Below are 21,383 nucleotides of genomic sequence, written 5' to 3'. Positions count from 1 at the left end.
AGCAAGAAGATTGATACGTTAAGTGACATTTATACTAGAACCCACGCTTAAGGACTTCAAGACATTCATTTCATAGGAGGCTCCGTTTTACATCTTTCCACAAGAGCTGTGTTTAAGGTTTTGGGTTTTTTTTATAACTTTATTTATTGGCTGCATTGGGTCTTCGTTGCTGCACGTGGGCTTCCTCTATTTGCGGTGAGCCAGGGCTACTCTTCGTTGCAGTGTGCAGGCTTCTCATCGCAGTGGCTTCTCTTGTTGTGGAGCACGGGCTCTAGGTGCACGGGCTCAGTAGTTGTGGCGCACAGGCTTGGTTGCTCCGCGGCACGTGGGATCTTCCCGGCCCAGGGATCGAACCCGTGTCCCCTGCATTGGCAGGTGGATTCTTACCCACTGCGCCACCAGGGAAGTCCCCTAAGTGTGTTTAGTTTTAAAAGCTGCAATTTAAAATACATGATTCAAAGTAGGAATTCTGGGAAAATGGATGGTTTGAGGGAATTATGATCAAAAAGTAATTTTTAAGAATGAAGCCTATTTTGACTAAATACTCTTCTTACACTTTGAACATTTAAGAGTAAGGCTGGAGAGAAGCCACTTATTCTAGTTACTAATTGTAGGTGTGCCTTCATCATCCAAAATATAAGAAAAGATTGCCTCCAAGGAATAACAGTGAAGTTGATTAACTGCCTTTAATGGTGGCTTCTAGTTCACTGGATAATTGGGCAAGTGGATGGTGCTGGCTTATGAAGCATCCTCTTTCCCATCACTGTGTGGTTCCGGCACCTCCTCTTCCTTTGGGAGACGCCTCATCATGTGTGGTTTTAATGGGATTGTTAACCAAGGCACCTTCCCCACCTCGGCCAAGGGCTGGGCACCTGTGCCAGGCTGACTCTGGCTTCCTTTGCTGCGATCAAGGAGCTGGAGCTGACGCTGACACGTTCCAGGCCTGCCCCTCCCCTCCCCCGCCCCGGGACTGTGAGGCTTGGGGGATCTTAGTTCCCCGACCAGGGATCAAACCTGGGCCCTGGGCAGTGGAAGCAGGGAGTCCTAACCACGGGGCCGCCAGGGAATTCCCTAGGCCTGCACCTTCTTATTCAGTCCTGCTCCCGTGGTGCTGTCCTGCCCCCTGTGTTTCCTGAGGCCCAGCTCCTCTTCTTCCCTTTGACTCTGTAACCCACCTCATGTCCTTTGACAAAATTACTTTTTGCTTAAGTTAGACAGACTCAGTCAGTTTCCATTACTTCGAACAAAAGAACCTCACCTGATAAAGGAGACTGAACGGAATGAAAACTGAGACAGAGGTAATGGCTACAGACAGTGGATTCCAGCAGGGTCCTCAGCTCTCCAGCTATTTATTAGCTCAGGGCTTACGTGGAGCAGCTGTGACTAAAACCTGTGTGACATGGGTTGGATTTAATTGGGGGGTAAACACATCACACGCTATCTACTGCTCTCTTAAAGCTGATTAAAAGAAATACATTCACTATGAGAATATTGGTCCTTCCTTAGGTAATCTAGTACTGTACTAAGAAATGTAATAAATAGCCAATTTGAAGGAAATTATTAAGAAACTTTATGAAAATCTACTGGTCAGCTGAGAAAAATTATAGTAAGATGAGGGTATATTATTTAATTTTAAAATTGCTAGTTCACTGTTCACGTGTACACAGAGAAATCTCCAAAGCTAGAAAGATGATACTGCAATTATCAGCAATGGACCAAAATCACAACAAAACCGCTGGGACCCAAGCAGTCACACAAGGGAACCCCCTTAAGATTTATGATCCTGAGTGGTATTCCTAGCATATTCAAGAACACATTAGGATTTTTGATTGGGTCCTAATATTAAGTCATTAGTCTTTCCAATACATATTTATTTTTTTAAAAGATTTTTTCCATGTGGACCATTTTAAAAGTCTTTATTGAATTCGTTACAAAATTGCTTGTTTTATGTTTTAGATTTTTGGCCAAGAGACCTGTGGGATCTTAGCTCCCCGACCAGGGATCGAACCTGCAGCCCCCCACACTGGAAGGCAAAGTCTTAACCCCTGGACCACTAGGGAAGTCCCTCAAATATATATTTAGAAGACAGCTTTGGTTAGCTAATTCTTCAGCCCAAATATATCCACTGAAAAGTACTGTGGAAGGCTAAGAAAGACTGTGGCTCCTCTAGATATATAAGATCTTATAAAATAAGATCTTTCATTGTTTTAATTTCATACATTAATTATAACAGAACTTGAACTGGTGTTATCAGAGATACATCATTTTTTTTCATATTGGGACACGCTTTTTTCACTACATTATTTATTAATGACTCCCCACATCCCCTTATTCTGCCTGTTTCATTACAGCACAACCATTATTTTAAAGGTCTACATCTGAACAAGTTTAACAGGGAAGGGATTGTGAGGGAAGATAGTGCACACTCACAATTTAAAACCACAAAAAGCTGTAGTTTAAGTAGTTTTCCCACAGTAAATCACGATTCCTGATCGTGTGGGTTTTAAATACCCTTAAGCTGTACAAAAACCAAGCTAAGAAACAACAAATATATGAAAAATATGCTACAAATCCCAGAACTACAAACAAGTCATTTTGTTATTTCTTCTGCTTACTTTGGATTTAATTAGCTTTTCTTTTTTCTGGTGTCCTAAGGTAAAAACTTAAGATTATTGATTTTAGATCCTTCCTCTTTTCTAACATACGCATGCAATGCAATAAAACTTCTTCTCAGCACTGCTTTTGGTGCGTCCTACAAATTTTCATGAGTTGTGTTTTCATTTTCATTTACAGCCGACCCTTAAATGACATGGGTTTGAACTGTGCGGGTCGACTCATAATCAGATTTTTTTAGATAAGTATGTTTTACAGAAATCTACAACCCGAGGTTGGTGGACCTGTGTAGGGGAAGCATGAATATGGAAGGCCAACTATACAGTTATACACAGAATTTCAGCTACACGAGGTCAGTGCCCCAACCCCCGCTTGTTCAAGGGTCAGCTGTAGTGAAAAAGTATTTTGAAATTTCTCTTGAAATTTCTTCGACCCATGTATTTTTTAGAAAGTATGTTAAGTCTCCAAGTATTTTTAGATTTTTCCAAACAAGTCCTTTTGAATACGGAACTAATATTTCTGTCATGCTAAAATTAGTTAATACAACAGAGATGTTTTAATACAGGATAGTACCACACCTAGCTACAGTGCTGAGAAGATGCCAGGGATAACAGGGAGTACGCCGACATGCCCAATAAGACACTAATATGGTTCCGAGCAGCAGGCTGGTAAAAACAAGTTACTAATGGACTTTTAATAGAAAAATGTCTCAGAAGTGGTGACCTTTCAGCTCAGCATGATCTTATAGCCTTAATTCTCCCATAATTAGAAAATAATTATAGAGAATAACTTACTTTAATTTTTTTCCCCAATCATCTTTATTGTGATTGAAGTAATACTAGACTCAAAAATCAGCTGATAGTAACAGGAATGTGAAACACTTCTTGCTGAAATTCTGGGTAATAGAGAATTGAAGAATATTAGACCAAAGGTCGTTACGAAGGGCCATCTGAAACACGGCATACACGTTTAAAGTATACATCATTGTCACCAAGCTAAATCTGAGGAGGTGATGGAAGTAACGAAACAATTTACTAGCTGACACTGGACTATGACATAAGAAAAAATATGAATTTGGAGGGATTTTCAACATAGCGACACTGAGGAAGTACTTCTTCTCATTGTAATTCAGTATACAGAGAACTTGCAAACTGGTTTATGATTATATAAACTGCGGCTCATTTTCTGAATCTGTTATCAAACACTGGCGAGAACACGCTTCCAAGCTAAATCTAAAGGCAACCTGCTGTTACTTATTTGCCAATACGTATGGGCTTAAAAAAAAAAAATGAAGGCCAGGCAGGCATTCTGGGAACTGGAATTTTCACATATTGACGTTCAGACACAGTATCATAATTTTTGCCCTGTAAGTCGAGAAGCAGTGAAATGCTCTGGTAATGAAAATAACATAGTCGATAGTATCTATAAATAATGAGGGTGCAAGTCTCTGTAGATGATGAGCAAACATTCTGGCAGGGAGCACCGGCCACACATTGGGATGGAAAGCAATGTCTTTATCAGGCCTCTTCTCGTTCTTCCTTCTCTCCCCCCATGACATCAATCTCATGGGAGTTTCCCAGACAAAAGCCTTCTGGGTAGCTTGTGATGAATTAAACATCCATCTGATGTAATCTTTAGCATTTCTCTTGCTCTGCCCACAGGTAACTAACTAACTGCCACGTAGCAGAAAGCTGGCTGGACAGGAGTGCAGAGAACTGGGTTTGTGCCCACATCGGACACGGAACACATTTCTGTCTTCGGACCTCTGTTTCTACGTTTGTAAAAGTGAGAGGCTGAACTGAACTTGATGATGCTTACAGTTCCTTTTCATAACTGCTAACTACTGCATTTGGACATGTTCTGTTCCCCTTTAAAAGGCTAGTTCTACCTCAGCTTTCAGAAACCTTTCCGATATCAACTTGAGCATCTTCCTCTATTAAGACAAAGAGTTTACACAAGAGGAACGTTCTTATTTTTACAAAAATCCACACTAGTTATATCCTTCAAAAGGTTTCGATGAAGTCATGTCTAACATTTGCAACTATATGCATATAAATATTTAAGTTCATTCTAGCATGGCATATCCAACAATAAAACATCAACGTGTGAGAAGGCTCTTCCTGCCCTCCCCAAAAGCAGTGACACAGAATTTTTTCACTTCCAAATGTGAAATGTGATTCACACCCAGAATGTGTCATAATTTGCATGGATACACTTAAAACGGGAGCTTCTTTTGTAGACAGCTACGTAACATCTCAGGCATGTTGGTAGGAAAGGAATCATGATTGAGACTGGTGGTGGCAGCACCCAGCTGGGTAGAGAAAATTAATCCTATTTTACTCATAGCAATTCCTATCCAGAATGCCTAAGTTTCTCTATTATCATATAAATAGCCCACAGTCTCTACTACGTGACACATACCTCTGTCACACAATAGTCCTATGTGGATGTTTCGGGTACACAGAACAACCATGACTACACCATCATCAAACAACCACATACACCCACGTCTTTGAAAACTTTGGGACTGGGGCAGGACGGAAGGAGAAATAAGAGAAGAAAGAATGAAAAGCTAAAAATGAGCACCTACCTACCATGTGTATGTTTTTGGAATCCTCCCACTGATCCTGGCAAGCTTGGAGCCTTAAATCAACTTCAACGTTCTGTTCAGAGTTTTCCCCACCAAGCCCCTCCTAGTTCTGGTCCAACCTATACACCAAATACAGATTCCAGATTTCTAGAATAGCTTTGGGAATAAAAGAGCTGAAAGACGAGTTGGAAACAGCCGCTCTCTGTAGCTTTGGTATCAGAATACAATAGCTTCAAGCAAGAAGATCTGTGATGAAGAAAAGCCTAGCTATACATTCAGCTCTCTAATATTTGACCTATTCCCCCAACGTGGAGCAAAATATTTTTTCCTGTCATTAGCATATGCAAGAAAAAATAGCAAATGCTCTTAAAAAGGTTCACGTGGCTATTGGACAAAGGAAGGTGTGAAAGAGGAGAGCCATGACACATGACACAGAGTGTGAAATTCACATGCTGAAGTTCAAAGGCTTCATCAACCCTCAAATCAACAAATATTACGATAGCAGGATGGCAGTGAGGGGAGAGCCTTTCAGATGGTTTACGTCTGGTCTGGATTGCTACCTCTGATGGACTGAATAGTAAATGAGCTGTCCAATGATCTCATGTTATTTGTTACTTATTGGGGTGCTAATATATCTTGCAAGAAGTTCTTACTGCCATTCAGCGGGTAGTTGTAACAGACCTGGCTCTACCCTAACCTCTGTCATGGGACCCCTTACATGCTGGTGCTTTCAGCTCCTTCCTGGTTATGTACATTTTTTAACCACATTTTCTTTCCATTCCAGTAGGTTTGTTTGTCTTGAACAGACATTCTTTTCCACACATTTCTTCAGCTCCAGAGGAAATGCTGCCACAGGAATGAGGCCAGTAGATGGATGCTGCCTTTCATACTAACATTATGTGAAGAAAAATACTCCTTACAATTTTAAGCCATCTTTACTCCATAATAAACATTGGTTTGATAGTTCAACCACAAGCCACTGACATTTACAACCTATCAATTGTCATGCATTTCCTAGGCATAACATGTAAGTTCAAGCTTTTTCATCTTTTACTGAGGTTTAATTGCTTATGTGACGAACAATATTTTTTAACTCACTGGGGCAACTTGCTGGCTTCACAGAATCACCCAACATCACTCACATATAACGTCTGCAGATCTAACTCAAGCCAGAACCAAGTTAGTGTTGCACTTGGCATCTAATTCTATTCTTATCCCAAACTTCTATTTTGGGGAAAGCAACTATCACTTTCATATCCATGGTTAGCCTGAGTATTTAAAACTTCTGAATTTTCAGAACCAATATTTCACAAAGAAAGAACAAGAGTTTATCACTTAAGTGGATGTAGATGACAGGTGATTCACTGGGCTTCTTCCCAGCTGGGTGATTTATTCCCACACACCAGCTTCACAGTATTTACGTAAGGAGAATTCAAGCTAGCATACGCAACAGGATTTTTAACTTAACTCATGACGGAATGATTTAGAAACGTCTCCAGGTCTTTGTATATGTGTTTCAAACAATAAAGGAGGTGCTCTGTCAACCCTCTGCTTTTCCTGTGAATTCTGGGTCTTTACTCAAAAGCCTTCTTGGGGATGGGTTTTCTCACAATCTTCTTCCTTCCTCTGTACTTTCCACCCCCCCAACTGCCCGCCCCCAAACTAGTCTTAAATAGAGTCGATAACGTTCTCCCCTGAACATTATACTATGAATGTATCTCTTCGAGCATTATCTACATCTTGTTATATATTATTTGTATGATATAATGTTGTATATTACATAGGTGTGACATCACACATGCAGACTCACATACACACACAGACACGTACACACACCCCTCTCCCACAAGACTGTGAGCCCCATAAAGACAGAAACCATGTTTTATTTTATTTTGTAACCTAGTGCCTGGGAGTGTAAATAATGTGGCTGAATAAATAAAAGCTGAATTTTCTCAAGGCAAGCAGTGAAGATCCTTTTGGTTTTTCATGGATTATTTCTCTGGAGATAAAAGTGGTTTAAACTTACTAACCGAACAATGTGCTATGAATTATGTAGGAATAAGTTATTGTTACTCTAATACTCCAGAAGGGAAAAGTGATGAAAAGAAAATATGTCATGTGCTCGGTGTTCCACACTCAGCCACTGAGAAAGCAGCTGTGGAAACTGGATCTCACCTGACAACATGTTGCTCTACCCATTAGCTCATGCCACTCAACAGAACCATCTCATATTCTCCACCTGTAGTAAAGTTTCTTTAATACAATATGCTGTGGACTAACTCCATGCGGTCGAAAAAGGGCCTGATTTCTCCCTTGCCTTTTATGTGCTGGCCGTCAGCATTATCATCCTCTCAGCTCTCCAGGTTTCACGGGGAACAATATGCTTCAGGGATTGTGAGAAACCACGAGGGATGCCCCAGCTTTTGGAGAGTGTGTAAGCAAATGGCTGTTTCCTCTGTACTCCATTTCCCCCTCAGTGAAAAAGAAAAGCATAATATTTAACAACATCACCAAGCTATTGTGAGGGTTAATTAGGTTTAATGGGGAAAGGGAGGCGAGCTGATTAGGCACTATTCAAATTCAAAGAATCATTATTTTGTGTCTAAAAATAATGCTGATTTAGGAGTAAAATTAATTTGGAGGCTCAATCTTTGGTAATCATCTTCCCATACTTAGAAAAAAACAACAAACCCATAGCTTTTAATCAAAATCTCATTCTAAGTGCAATTTAATGAAGTCAAAGAATGGAGACCTGTGAATGTCCATTCACCTTTGAAGTAAAACAGTACACAGTTCAACTCTCTCTTTCTCCTTTTTCTTTTCTTTTCCCTACTTCCCTCCCTGTCTTCCTTCCTTTGCTCCTTCCTTTTTTTTGAAGATACACTGTGTGTGGAAAGGTTAATTTTGGAGAATGGAGTAATGTAAACAAATATGGATCTTAAATCTACATCAAGTTTTGTTGGTTTCACATGAAATATTTGCGAAACGCTTTAAAGTCCCTCTATTTAAAGAATCGGTAATCAGTGTTGTGTGGTTGAAATAACTCTTCAGATAATTTCTGATAAGTTCCATCTCTGTTTTGTTCAAGAATTAGTCAGTGAAAGAAGATCTTCGTTTCCCCAACTGAAAAAACAAATCCCTGGATATTTAAGGCTAAGGTCAGAAAAAGGGTATTTAAACAGTAATCATCATAATTAATTTAATAGATTAATTTACTATGAAAATCTTCATGAGACGCAGAAGCTAGTACCTGAGAAAAATCCCAGTTGTCTAAATCTTACTAAAAAACTTAGTGTCTTCAAAAAATGGGACACATTCTTTAAAAATGTAGCAGTTGATAATCCCTGGAAATATGCCATATCTGTTAGGAAAAAGATGTTGTACTCAGTTTCTGGTGAGTGAAGACTTTCTGGCTGGAAAGGAACTCTATTCATGTTTGTTTAGAATTTTCCAAAGGAAAGGGAAATAATGTCGTTCAGTCGGTAGAAACGTACTCTCTACAGAGAAGCAAGAATTATTCTTTTAACACAGCCCTATTAAAAATTCCCATGAGGCTTATACATTCTCATCACCTAGACTGTATACTCACCAAGCAAACTTCTGATTATTCATTCGATTTCCCCGGACCCTTGAGACTGGGGACGGATGTACCCTGTAGGAGACAAGAGTAATCCAGTCATTAAAAAAGCATTTTCCTGATCACAAACAAATAAAATCTGATCTGGTTTATAAATGATCCCTTTTAGATTTTGTTAATATAAAATGCCCCAGAACTTGAGCACCTCTTAGTAAACGGATGCAGTTAAATTCCTATGTCTGCAGACCAGCAGTCCCTCTCTTTCCTTCTGCACCACTTTTAACATAACAAGCGTCTGTCACAATGTCCACTGTGAAGACCCCCCAAAGCAGGACCAATTTTAATAAGCTGATTAATTCATTCAGTCCGACAAGAAGTTACTGTTGCCAACCTAATCCTTGCCAGGTTTAGGAGTGCATAAAAGTAATGTACGGTCTGGTGCTGGCCCTCAATGAGCTCTTTCTGCTACCTGTTCCCAGAAGCAGGACACAAAGAGACCGCCTAAGAACACTGTCCCTCAGTCAACTTCCAGATTGAAAGCCCTAAAAAGCCAGATAACGAAGGGAATCAGTATATGCCACCCTAAAATACACTATGTTGGCGTAAGGATTATTTTGATTTGAAGGCAACCACAAACACAAACACACAGGAGGAGCTCTCTACCTTCCCTTTATATGCCTAAAAGCAAATTTTTCTTTGTAAAGTTCCCCCTCCCGTACCAGGAAGAGGAGCACAAGTTACAACTCTTATCACCAGAAATGGTATTGAAATGGACCGGCATAAACAACCCTTATTTACCATTAGTTTCCCCCATACATTTCCTAGTCACCTTCCTAAAATTTAGCCCCCTAGACACCCAGACCCCCCTTTGCTTTTGACAATGCATTTCTCCACAATTTATTACCCTTTGTTAAAATGGTATATAAGCTCCAAATTCTAACCACCCCTTTGAGTTACTCACCACTGAGTATGACTGCATGTTTTATGTGTAAATACACTGTTTCTTTCTTCCTCTTGCTAATCTATCTTTTGTCAGTTTAATTTGCAAGCCCCCAGACACTAAACCTGAGAGGGTAGAGGAAAAAAATTTTTCTTTCCTTCTCTACAATAATTTCATCCAAATGTCCAGGATCTGTGGGAATGGAGGAAGAAGGATAGGTGGAGAGTTATTTCTAGGAGGAAGGTCTTCTAGATGTGATGCTCTGCAGCTGGGCTTTAAAGAAAACAAAGTCAATTCAAACCTTTAGCTAAACAATGAGGAAAAGACAGTAAAGACGACATTGTTTTACAAGCTTCCAGGGTTGGAGTCATCCACTGGAAATAGCTGAAATTTCTAGGAACTGCTAATACCTTCCAATGAGGAGCTAGCTGCTGAACACCTCTTTGTAGGTCACTTACTGGCAGCACACTCTGCTCTACTTCCTGTCCTTGTGGTCAACTTCCTGCTTTGTTCTATCTTTATTAGGTACTTGTGAGATCTAGGCAGTCTTTAAGCTTGTGTTATCTTTACCCTTTATGTCAGACATTATTCTTATTTACACGAAAAAAAAAAAAAAACCCACAGATTTTAAATTGGTCTTAAAGTCCACTTAGAACCGAGAGCCCCAAGGTTGATTAGAATCCCAGTTTTCCATAGTTGTTTAGCGAGTGAGAATCATTTCAAGACAGACAATACAGTTCTAGCCCCTCAGAAGGGCCGAATGCAGTCTTTCCGTAAATCCAGCGCCAGGCTGCACTTTGCACTCAGAAGGCTTATTTTTTCCGACATCCCTTATTAACATTCTTTTCCTCACAGCACTTCTCGATGGCTGCTGCAGCTGAGCTGCGCAGCACAGATTTTCTGCTCTGTATGGGGGAGGGGACGTTAATTATGCAGAAAGATGGAGAGAGGCCAGACAGCCCCTCTGGTGAACTGTCTCATTCAAGCACGGCCCACTTCCTGCTGTTCTGCAGCTACAAGGATCACCTGTTGGTCTTGGCATCTGGCCAAACTGGGGCCTAGCGGAAATGACAGACTCAGCTAGAAATGAAAGCTAGCTCATATTCCAGGACCCCAAATTGGGGAGAGAGAGAAAAAACATGCAATAAAAATGAGTAAGAAGTATACACAGGGTAGCAAGACTCATTTTTTTCTACTTTCTCTTTTCTTTCAGTCTGTCTGCTTGAAATACAACCATCAAAATGGAATTGTGAGCCAAAAACTCTCTCTCCAGTCCCTTAGGTCCCCCGACCTAAGGGAAAATGCAGAAAATCCTCTTCCACCTTGCCTACATCCCCGCTGCGGTGTCAGAATCCTACTACCTACGTAAAACGCTAAGGAGTAACGAGCCCACATTCTCAATAGTTCTTTAATCCACCCTGCACCCTTTAAAGGTTCACCTCATATTGCTTCCTCCTTAACCCTATTTCTAGTCATCCTGATAATTTCATCAGGTGAGGTTTGATGGTATAGAAGTATTAATGCTTCTCACTGCATATATCTGTGGGAATAAATGGGTCTGTGTAACGCATAATTACAATAATTCTCTACGTAACCGTATCTTTTAGCAAAACTTCATCGATCCATAAACTAAATACTGTAAGTTGATAATTTCTCTACTTGTTTAACAGTCTTCAAAGAACTCCTGATTGTGTGTGTATAAGTAAATAATTATTAATTTGAGGCTTCTTAAAATGGTAAAACAAGAAAGGTTTTTTTTCTTCCCAAAGTGAGTAAATTGATAACCTGGAGCTTCCTTTATCTGATAAAGTAGACCATAAAGGTCTGCATTTCACCTACTCCCCCAATTTCATTTCTTCAAAAGAATATGCCGTGTCTCTGTGAGCTCTGTCTTTAAATTGTGACACTTTTTGCCATCGCCTACCTTCTTTCCACATATAGCAGCTAGGCAGGTAGCAAAGTCAAAACCCCAGTAGGAGAAACCACCAGCTAATCTGCATATCATGCATTATTCATGACCTCCTGATTCCTGCACCTGCATCTAGGCAGGAAGCTTGCAGGGAATGTTCATTATTCTTCTCTTAGCCTCACACAGGCTCGATTACTGCTAAGCCACTTTGTTCTGTAAGTAAGGGTTTCAGGCCTTAGTACCAACCGCTGGATACAGAAAGAAAAAAAAAATCACCAGGCTGAAGAAAAGGGCAATCTTGGTTGTTGTATAACATGTATTGAATCCTACAATGTGCTTTTCTGAGACGGACAGTTTATGTCAGATGGAAATGTTCGCATTTGGTGATTTACATTACACACAAAAAAAGGAAGCTATAACATTAAGGCCACATACACCAACCGTTCTATTTATATACGCTTACTCATCTGAGGCAGACAGCATGTTTATAACTTTACCCAACACAAGGCTTCATTTAGCTTCCTTGCTAAGCATGTGAGCACTTTTTAGATACCTTCACACAAAGATGATTCTTCCTTCCTTGGGTATAAGCACTAAAGGAACCCGATCCTCAAATCTTATATATTAATGACTAACATGTAGAGTTAATCAAGAGAATATGATCGCTCTGTTTTTCAGCGTTTTCCTGAACCTAACTGCATGGCTGGCGGCCGGCGGCAGGATACGAAACCCCAGCCCCCAGCGCAAATTCCTGACTGCTGATGAACGGCTGGGAAGGGTACTCACCCTACCTTTTAACTGTCCCACCGCAGAAAAGCTGTGACATCCTAACTCCAATCTGATAGCCCCCAGTGGAGTCAGGATGCAGTGGCAAAAAGTACAAACTGTGGAACTGCCTGGCATTGAATTCCGGCTCCGCCATTTACCAACAGTGTCATCTTAGGGCAAGGTACTTACCCTGCCTGTCCTTCTGTTTTCTCATCTGCACAAATGGAGGTGATGATAGCTGGCCACCCCCTAGCTCTCTGAGACTTAAATGAGTTAACAGTTTTAAAGTGTTTAGAACAGTGCTTGGTACCCAGGAAGCAGTTAATATATGTCAGCTATTATCATTAGCAGTACCAATTGGATTGGAAAGGATGGAACTGGAATATCCAGTGAATTCCAGTTCATATCCAGTTGAGATAAATGAGCTCTACAGAGCCCGCAGTCTTGACTACTGTGCACGTATGACGTCACTAAAGGCAAGCAAATAACAAAGAGGAACAAACACCCACAGGGTAACATGAACTGTGATTTCTAAGGTGTGGCTTCTTCTCTAGCATCTCATTTTGTCTGTTCTTTTTTAGAAGACCTATCTTCTGTTTACTAAATTGGGTACGAAATTGGGTAGTACTTCAGCTATATCCCATTGAAGAACAAGTCGGTCATCACAGCAATACAGTCATCTCCATTTACTAAGCCCTTACCAGGTGCCAGACACCATGCTAAGCTCTTTGGCCACATTATCTTATTTTCTCTTCATATCATTAGTATCCACATTTTACCTTTGAGAAAAATAGGTTTAGAAGAGTTAGGTACTTGCTAGAGCTGCAGGGAAAAAGGCAAGATCAGAACTTGGACACAGGTATGTCTGGCCTGTCTTCCTACAGATTATCATCCAATACTCATGAACTCACATATATTCCCTCCCCACTACCTCAGAGGACTCAATAAAGTGAATTAGCACCAGGGGCCTTAATGAGACTTAGCATTTGAACCTTCTATAGCATAAGTACAAGAACAACTGAACATTCTATAGTATAAGTAGATGCAAAGTGAATGTACTGGTTTTCCTGGCCTAAAATTGGCACTGGGCTAAATATTAAGCCTTCAGGGACTCACCAGAAATAGAGTCACAGCCATACCCTTGTTCTCCCTTTAACTATTTATGAAAATTCCTCATGATCAGTGTTGCCATTTCAATACATAATGTACAACATGTGCAAGTTTTAGGTGGCAAAATGAATCCACTCCCTCACGTTCCATTTTTCCTAGAACCCAAACCAACCCAGCTTGCGACCGCACATGTCTGACGAAACCATCTTTGTCACGGTCATCAATGGCCTCCATGTTTTCAAATCTAATGGTGAAGTCTCAGTCCTTATCTTCTCAAGTTCTCCACAGTGCCTCACGTAACTGATCACTCCATCCTTGAAAAACTTCCTCTGCTCAGCATCAGTGACATTTTCCCAGCCTTCTTCCTCCTCTTCTTCTTTTCCTTTGCCTAAGCCTCTTCCTCTCATTCTTTTGAGCTCTAAATACTGGTATGGCCTGGGGATCACTTTCCCATGAGCTTTCTCTCCCCTGTTTCAACTCATTCCCTAGCTGAAGGAGTCTCCAAAATAGCTCCCCTCGGACCCCTCAAGATCTCATCCCACCTATAGGCCTTAGATACCACCATATTACAATGACTCCCAGATTTCTATCTCCAGCCCTATCCCTACATCAGTACCAGACTCAGGTTTTTGAATCCCAACCAACTTTTCCCTTAAAAAAAAAGAGAATGCCTTTCCCTATCTTCCCAGGCTCCAAAATGGCAGCAGTATTCACCCAGCTGCAACCCCGAAATAATACTCAAGCCATTTCATGCTCTCATGCCCCACATGTTAGAGACATGGCTTAATACTGACAAAAATCAGACTAAATTATTATTTCAAAGACCAATAAAATATTTATTGTAGGAAATTATTTATCTAGTAAGATTAGAGATGTTCCTTACAAGATCATGAGAAATTATTATATACACATATTTCCTATTCTTAAATCCACTTTTTTCCTGTTATATAATAAAATGGGTAGCCCACACTTTCATCCATACATTGATCCAGTTATTTGACAAAATATACACTTTAAGAACTCAGTTTACTACATTTGTGGAAGAAAAGATTAACCTAGAAATAATTCCACAATTATTAAGTATCAGAATTTTCCTACGTAGAATCACATGAAAGATAATCTTAAAGTACTTCCTGGTATCGCTGCCTTCTCACACATAGTTGTACTGAACACAAGTTCTCATGATTATTCAGGTTAGTTTGGATGTTTTTATCATTACACACACACACACGACCAAATAAAAATGTAAGCATGACTCCAGTATTTAAACTAAGTGGGCCCTTTTTACTCTCAGTTTTCATCAAGGAAGCAATTAGATGACCATTAGGAATGCCATATGTTTTCTGAAAGTTCTTTTTCCCCCTCATTATACTTAATTCTCTCTCTATGCAGAGCCATTGATGTTATTTTTAGAAAAGTAGGCTGAATTTAAACATCACACAGAATTAATGTGATCATTTCTTCACTGTTAACTTTAACAGGATAAATTTTGTTAAAAATACTGTGCTCTGAAAGGAAAAACATATATTTTTGCTACACATCAACAGAATGAGAAATTCTAAAATGGGAACATTTGGTTTGTATAATTACATCATATTAATTAATGCCGGGTTCATCTCCCAGCATCCCCACTTGCTCTCTCTGAAGATTCTCCTTCCTCCCTTGTCCCCTGATTAGCAGATGCTCAACTCTAAGAAGCCGTCCCCAAGCTCTAGGTCTAGGCCAACTTGCTCCAAGTTCTCACAGCCCGGGGTACTTAGCGCATGTTAACTAAAGATTTCAGTCGTTTGTATGTTTAGTTTATTTTGTCCATCTCTCCAAGCAGATGATATGCTCTAGGGAGACAAGGGAGCTTTTCTCTTTTCCCTTGCTGTCATAACTCCTTTACCTGCCACAAAGTGGGCACCTAATAAATAACTGCTGTAGCATTAGCACTACTTCCCTGCTAGACCAGAACCTCTAGGATGGGTGGCAATGGTCACCAATGCATCCTCAGAGCTTAGCAAAATGTATAGTACACAGCAGGCACGTAATAAACACTTCTGTAATGAGATGTAGAAAAAGGATAAAACATTTTAGATTTAGAAATCTGAGCTATTTTACTGAATACCTCCAGAGCACTCAGAGCTTCAGTAATTGACCAATATTAACCAAAACCAACACACTCTCCTCAACAGTTGCTACCCATGAAGTCTTGCATTGTGGGCCAGGACAGGATCTCTGCCCTCAGGCAGCTTGCAGTCTAGCTGAAATAAACGGGTAGCAACTATCATAAAAAAAGGGTAGGAAAATTAAAAGGGATCTCAAGTTTTATTGGAGTGAAGAAGAGGTTAGAATTAACTCAAACTGTAAAATAAAAGAGAAGGTTTTGAGGAGACGACCTTTTGGCTGGAACATGAAGGAAAGGTAAAAATTTCATCATCAGAAGTCAATGATGGTAGGAAGACACTCCAAGAAGAAGAACGTGAATTGAAGGTGTTCAGTGAATAAAAAGATACGCCTGGAGGGGAGAGTTTCTTAGAAAAATTAGGGAGAGATGAGCTAGAATGTTAAGGCAGGTGTAGAACACAGATCAATAAATAAATGTCTGAATAAGGAGTTAGTAATTGGGGCAGTCAGTTGTGGAACAATATCAATCTTTCCTCTACTGAGTAAAGCCATGAACACACATCATGTATATTTTTAATTTAAGCAATATTTGTTGCCTACCTACTATTTACTCATGAATTCAAATGAGTATCTATGATGCCAGAAACTCTTCGAGGCTCTTAAGCACAGTGAACTGTGTTAGGGGAGAGGGATGTTACATCTATTAAAACAGGATTCCTGATGTCAGGAAGCATACAGCAGGGCACTTTAGACAAATGATTGGCCCTCAGGCTGCAGTGTGATAACTGGCCATGGGGGCAGATAAGGGCATCGGGATTAAGCTTTGGAGCAGACACAGACGTTTTCCTTGGATTATAAATAAGGTGAGTTTTAAAGGAAATGTTTCTCAGCTACGGAAGAAGGAAGAGGAATCCAAAGGTATGAAAAGGCACGGAAGGGTAGAAATAGCCACTGCGTTCTGCAATCCTGCCACCTGGTCTCCTTCCAGTTTTGGTGGCTTTGCTTATGTTGTTCCTTTTCTATGGAAGCCCCCAGCAGGCCCTCTGCCCCTTCATCTGGTTAACTCCTACTCATTCTCAGCTCTTGGCTCAAAGAACATATCACTTTCCCTGACTCACCAACCTGCATCATGTCCACTCTACAGAATCGTTATTCTCTGCATTTCCCTTTCTTAGCAGGCCTGTAGTTATATACAGATGCAATTATTCAACGAGAAGCAGAAACGATTTTCTCCTTCACTCTCCACTATATGCCCCGTATTGGACCCTACATCTGGTACAATTAAACACTGCTCTATAAATAGAAGGAGATGCTGAGAACTAGTAATAGTAGCCTTTCTATTTTCCCTGAGATTTGTTCTTAGAACAATCTGGAAGGATAAATACATAAATGTACATAATAATTTTATACATAGATTTAATATGATTCATTTTTATATCTAATATTTATTTAATATTATATTTATACTATATATACATACAAAGATAAAATACAAAGTGGAAGAGAAGGTGAACGAAAACTGATGTGGCCTGAGTGTTGTCTCCTTTGGCCCCACAGGAGATGGGTTCTTTGTGTGGTTTTTTTAAAACTTTATTTATTAATTTTTAATTAATTTTTATTGGAGTATAGTCGCTTTACCATGCTGTGTTAGTTTCTGCTGTACAGCAAAGTGAATCAGTTATACATATACATACATCCACTCTTTTTTAGATTTCCCTCCCATTTAGGTCACCACAGATCATTGGGTAGAGTTCCCTGTGCTATACAGTAGGTTCTCATTAGTCTTCTATTTTATACACAGTAGTGTATATACATCAATCCCAATCTCCCAATTCATCCAACCACCCTCATCCCCCCTTGGTAACCATAAATTTGTTCTCTACATCTGTGACTCTATTTCTGCTTTGCAAATGAGTTCACCTGTATACAATTTTTCTAGATTCCATATATGTGATATTATACAATATTTATTTTTCTCTTTCTAACTTACTTCACTCTGTATTACAATCTCTAGGTCCATCCACGTTTCTCAAATGGCACGATTTTGATCCTTTTTATGGCTGAGTAATTTTCCATTGCATATATGTACCACATCTTCTTTATCTACTCCTCTGTTGATGGACATTTAAGCTGCTTCCATGTCCTGGCTACTGTAATTAGTGCTGCAATGAATACTGGGGTGCATGCGTTCTTTCGAATTATAGTTTTCTCCACATATGTACCCAGGAGTGGGACTGCAGGATCACATGGTAGCTCTATTTTTAGTTTTTTAAGTAACCTCCATACTGTCCTCCACAGTGGCCGTACCACGTACCAATTAACATTGCCACCAACAGTATATGAGTTCCCTTTTCCCCACACCCTCTCCAGCATTTATTGTTTGTAGATTTTTTGATGATGGCCATTCTGACCGGTGTAAGGTATACCTCATGGTAGTTTTGATTTGCATTTCTCTAATAATTAGTGATGTGGAGCATCTTTTCATGTGTTCATTGGCCAAGATGGGTTCTCTGGACCCTGCTTCAGCCCGTGCCCAGCACAGCTGAGCACAGGACCCACGCAAGACCAGGGTGCCAGAGCAGATGCACCAATCACTTCCTCATCTCTGGATAAACGCATCAAAAATTAATGGACATCTGTGGAAAGTGGTGAAATTCAAATGAGGTCTACAGTTCAGTTAATATGTTGAACCAATGATAATTTCTTGGCTTGGACAACTGTACTATGATTATGCGAGACAGTAACTGTAGAGAAGCTGAGTGAAAGGGATCTGTGAACTATCTACAGCATTTCTGCAACTTTTAAATATTAAAATTATTTTAAAATAAAACATTTTAAAAATGCTATTTCTTTGCTGGGATAAGAATATAAGCAATACAGATCTTTCAGGAACTCCCTTTTCCCTGTTTTATTTCATGCTTCAACAGTTTATTATTGATAGCATTCATTTTATAAGTTTATAAATATACAGTATATCTGTGTGTGTACATTCTTTCTCGCACTTTCTTTTCTTTAGTAATCAAACTCATCAATCAACGATTCTCCTGTTTTCACCATCATGGTTTTCACGCACTGGGTAGAGAATTACTAGTAACAGGTATGCAGAGAAGTGGTCGAAAGAAAGGAGCAGAAGGCAAAAGATGAAGTCGTTTGAAAAGGTTAATGAAAAGAATGCTATGGTGAGATTTGGGGGGGGGGGATTCAGATCACGTCTACAGAGCAACAACCTATGTTGTGGAACTGACATTTATCCGGGTAATATAGATTCCCCATTCCTGCTCTGACCTGAGCTACCCTGATAACTGCTTCCATTTTTCATTTCATTTTGCATGTATAGAAGTCTGACGTTATTTTTCAGCATTCAGTATATGGTGCATTAAGGTTCCATCTTTTAACAGGTGAATGGAAATACTCTGACTTCCTCGTCAGCGTGGATGGCGCTGGAGGAATTTCATGAATTGACAGACCTTCTGATTGGTAGTTATTCTATTAGTCACACTGCTAATGCCTTTTATTTGGTGCGCTCTGTCGAGAAAGAGGAGTAAGGAGTTGAAGAATTACTTCAAACGTTTTTACTGCCTCTGGCTGCATTCATTTGGAGATGCCTCATTTAGGCTGAAAAAAGAGACAAAATTAAAGTATGTAATATGGGCATTCTGTCACCCCAAATTGGATCTATTACAACTCAGCGTTCTCTCAAGAAGGTGTTAGAGCTCACTGGGCTGCACCATTTTTCCTTTGAGTAGGACAAAACTTGACATCATTTGGTTCACAGGCATAATGAAAATGGCATAAAGTAGACCCTAAAGATGAGAAGCCAGCGCTAAGGAGAAAATGTAGCTTACATTTCATTTACAATAAAATATCAAATGCTAGAAAAACTTCAACCTGGTAATTAAACGTAACTGTTCTATTTTAATAAAGTGTTTAAAAGAAATGGATTTATGGATTTGTATGTGTATGTATAAACCCTGATTTGTCTTTCTTTAAGCAGACACCAAATAAATCAAAAGGAATGGTATCCAAGAGACGGACTCAGTACTGAATCACAGAGCAGTGTGACCCACAGACAGCTGTAGAGGCCGTCCTTTCACTGCCAAAACCGATGGCCAAGAAGCTTGGAGGACTTTAAAGCAAAAGAGCCAGAAAATGACTTACTGGCTTATACAGAGACATTTTATTTCAGAACTTGGCACTGGAGGCCAAGAGCTGCCAAACACATCAATCAGTACCCACAGGGCCAAGGGTGCTTGTGGAGACTGGCAAGGAATACATGAAATATCACAAAGCCACTTACCAACAGAACTGGGCAAAGAGCAATGCACTCACCATATCAGCACTTCCAAAATGCACCGAGCCTTCTACAATTCAACACTATCATTTACACTAATTGCATTCACATTCACCCTTCCCTCCTCTCCCACCTCCAGTCACTGGGATTTTCTTTCCACTGCTTCATGTAGCACTGGCCCAAGAGGTTACAGAGTTTTCCCACAGAAACACCTAAGGGATGTTATTACAGTAACAGAACAGGCAAACCTAAGCACAGCTAGTTTCATTATTTTGGTTATTTCTGAATCTGGTACAGATCACGACATCACTGTTCTGGTTGCTTACTGTTACTGTGATTGAAAAAAAGGTAAAGAAGGAAGAATTGATTAACGTGTATTAAACACTATGTACCTGCCAACCAACTCAGGTAATATTGAAGTAACCCACGATATGGCCTCTGACTTTAAAAATAGACTCTAGTCCCATGGTATGAGTATACAATCACCTCAGAAAGTTTAAATAATAATATAAGATTAAGTACATCAGCTCTCCAAATAGAAGGACTGTCATAAGACAGTAAGTGATGAAATAATGGAAACACTGATTACTTCAAGAGAGCAGAGAAGAGAAAAATCACTTGAAGCTAAGGGTATGAGATGGGGCTGGGTCTCCCAGGTGACATCTCCTGAGCAGGCATGGAGAAGACCCCAGGTGTGCAGGTGAGGATAAAAGAGGAGAAAAGAGAAAGAGGTGGGAGAAAGAAGAAGAGCACGTGGTTACCTTGGTCAGAAGCAGGAGCTCACGCAAGGGGGAATGTCTTTGGTGGTAGATGTTTTGGGATTTTTCTCTCTAGAAAGTGCAAAGCTCATGGAAAATTTCATTTCACAGGAGGAATGGTATCACATAAGAATTCATCTGCTAGTGGTGCAGAGATGACTGATATTAAGATAATCTTGATGACGTTGCAACAGTTCAGCTATAAAGGGACAAAAGTCAAACCCAAAGAGGTCCTGAGGGAATAGGGAGAAAAGAATTGATGAAATAACAAGAAGCAACTGCATGATCTGTTGACACTGGATGAAGGAAGGTAAAGGGAAGACTCGAGTTTTGAGGGCCTAGAGGAATGGTGGGAAACAGGGTTTTAATTTTAGGCAGATGGAGGGCAGACTTGCAGGAATGGATCTGATTTTCATAAACATAACACAGAAAACTGTAGCTGAAAGAGTGGGTGAGATTTCTAAAGGAAAATGCCAAAGGCAGAGGAGTTCGGAGGCACTGACTTTGAGATACCTTATGGTTGAAGGCAAGAGGAAAAGGAAGAATCCAGGAATTAGAAGGAAAAGCAAGTGAGATGAGCGGAACACCAATATAAGATACTGTGAGAAGTAAACAGAGCCACTTTGTCACACTGTCTAAAAGGAACAACAGTGGGAACGGGGGAAGGCCTATTACATGGTCACCAGGTAAGCATCCCAAGAATAGCTTTCTTGGTAAA

At 40.0% G+C, this 21,383-nt stretch overlaps 1 protein-coding gene across 2 annotated transcripts in view; it reads right to left on the bottom strand.

Moving 5' to 3' along the window:
- The window catches only part of KLF12 (KLF transcription factor 12), a 431,241-nt gene that overhangs the window by 59,533 nt on the left and 350,325 nt on the right, over positions 1 to 21,383 (bottom strand). For both annotated transcript variants that reach the window (XM_057707238.1, XM_057707239.1), the window contains exon 6: positions 8,793 to 8,855. In XM_057707238.1, coding sequence (XP_057563221.1) covers positions 8,793 to 8,855 — 63 coding nt within the window. The remainder of the gene's footprint in view (positions 1 to 8,792; positions 8,856 to 21,383) is intronic.

The sequence above is a fragment of the Hippopotamus amphibius genome, chromosome 14, assembly GCF_030028045.1.
Source record: "Hippopotamus amphibius kiboko isolate mHipAmp2 chromosome 14, mHipAmp2.hap2, whole genome shotgun sequence".
Lineage (NCBI taxonomy): Eukaryota > Metazoa > Chordata > Mammalia > Artiodactyla > Hippopotamidae > Hippopotamus > Hippopotamus amphibius.
This window is presented reverse-complemented; position numbering and strand designations above follow the sequence as displayed.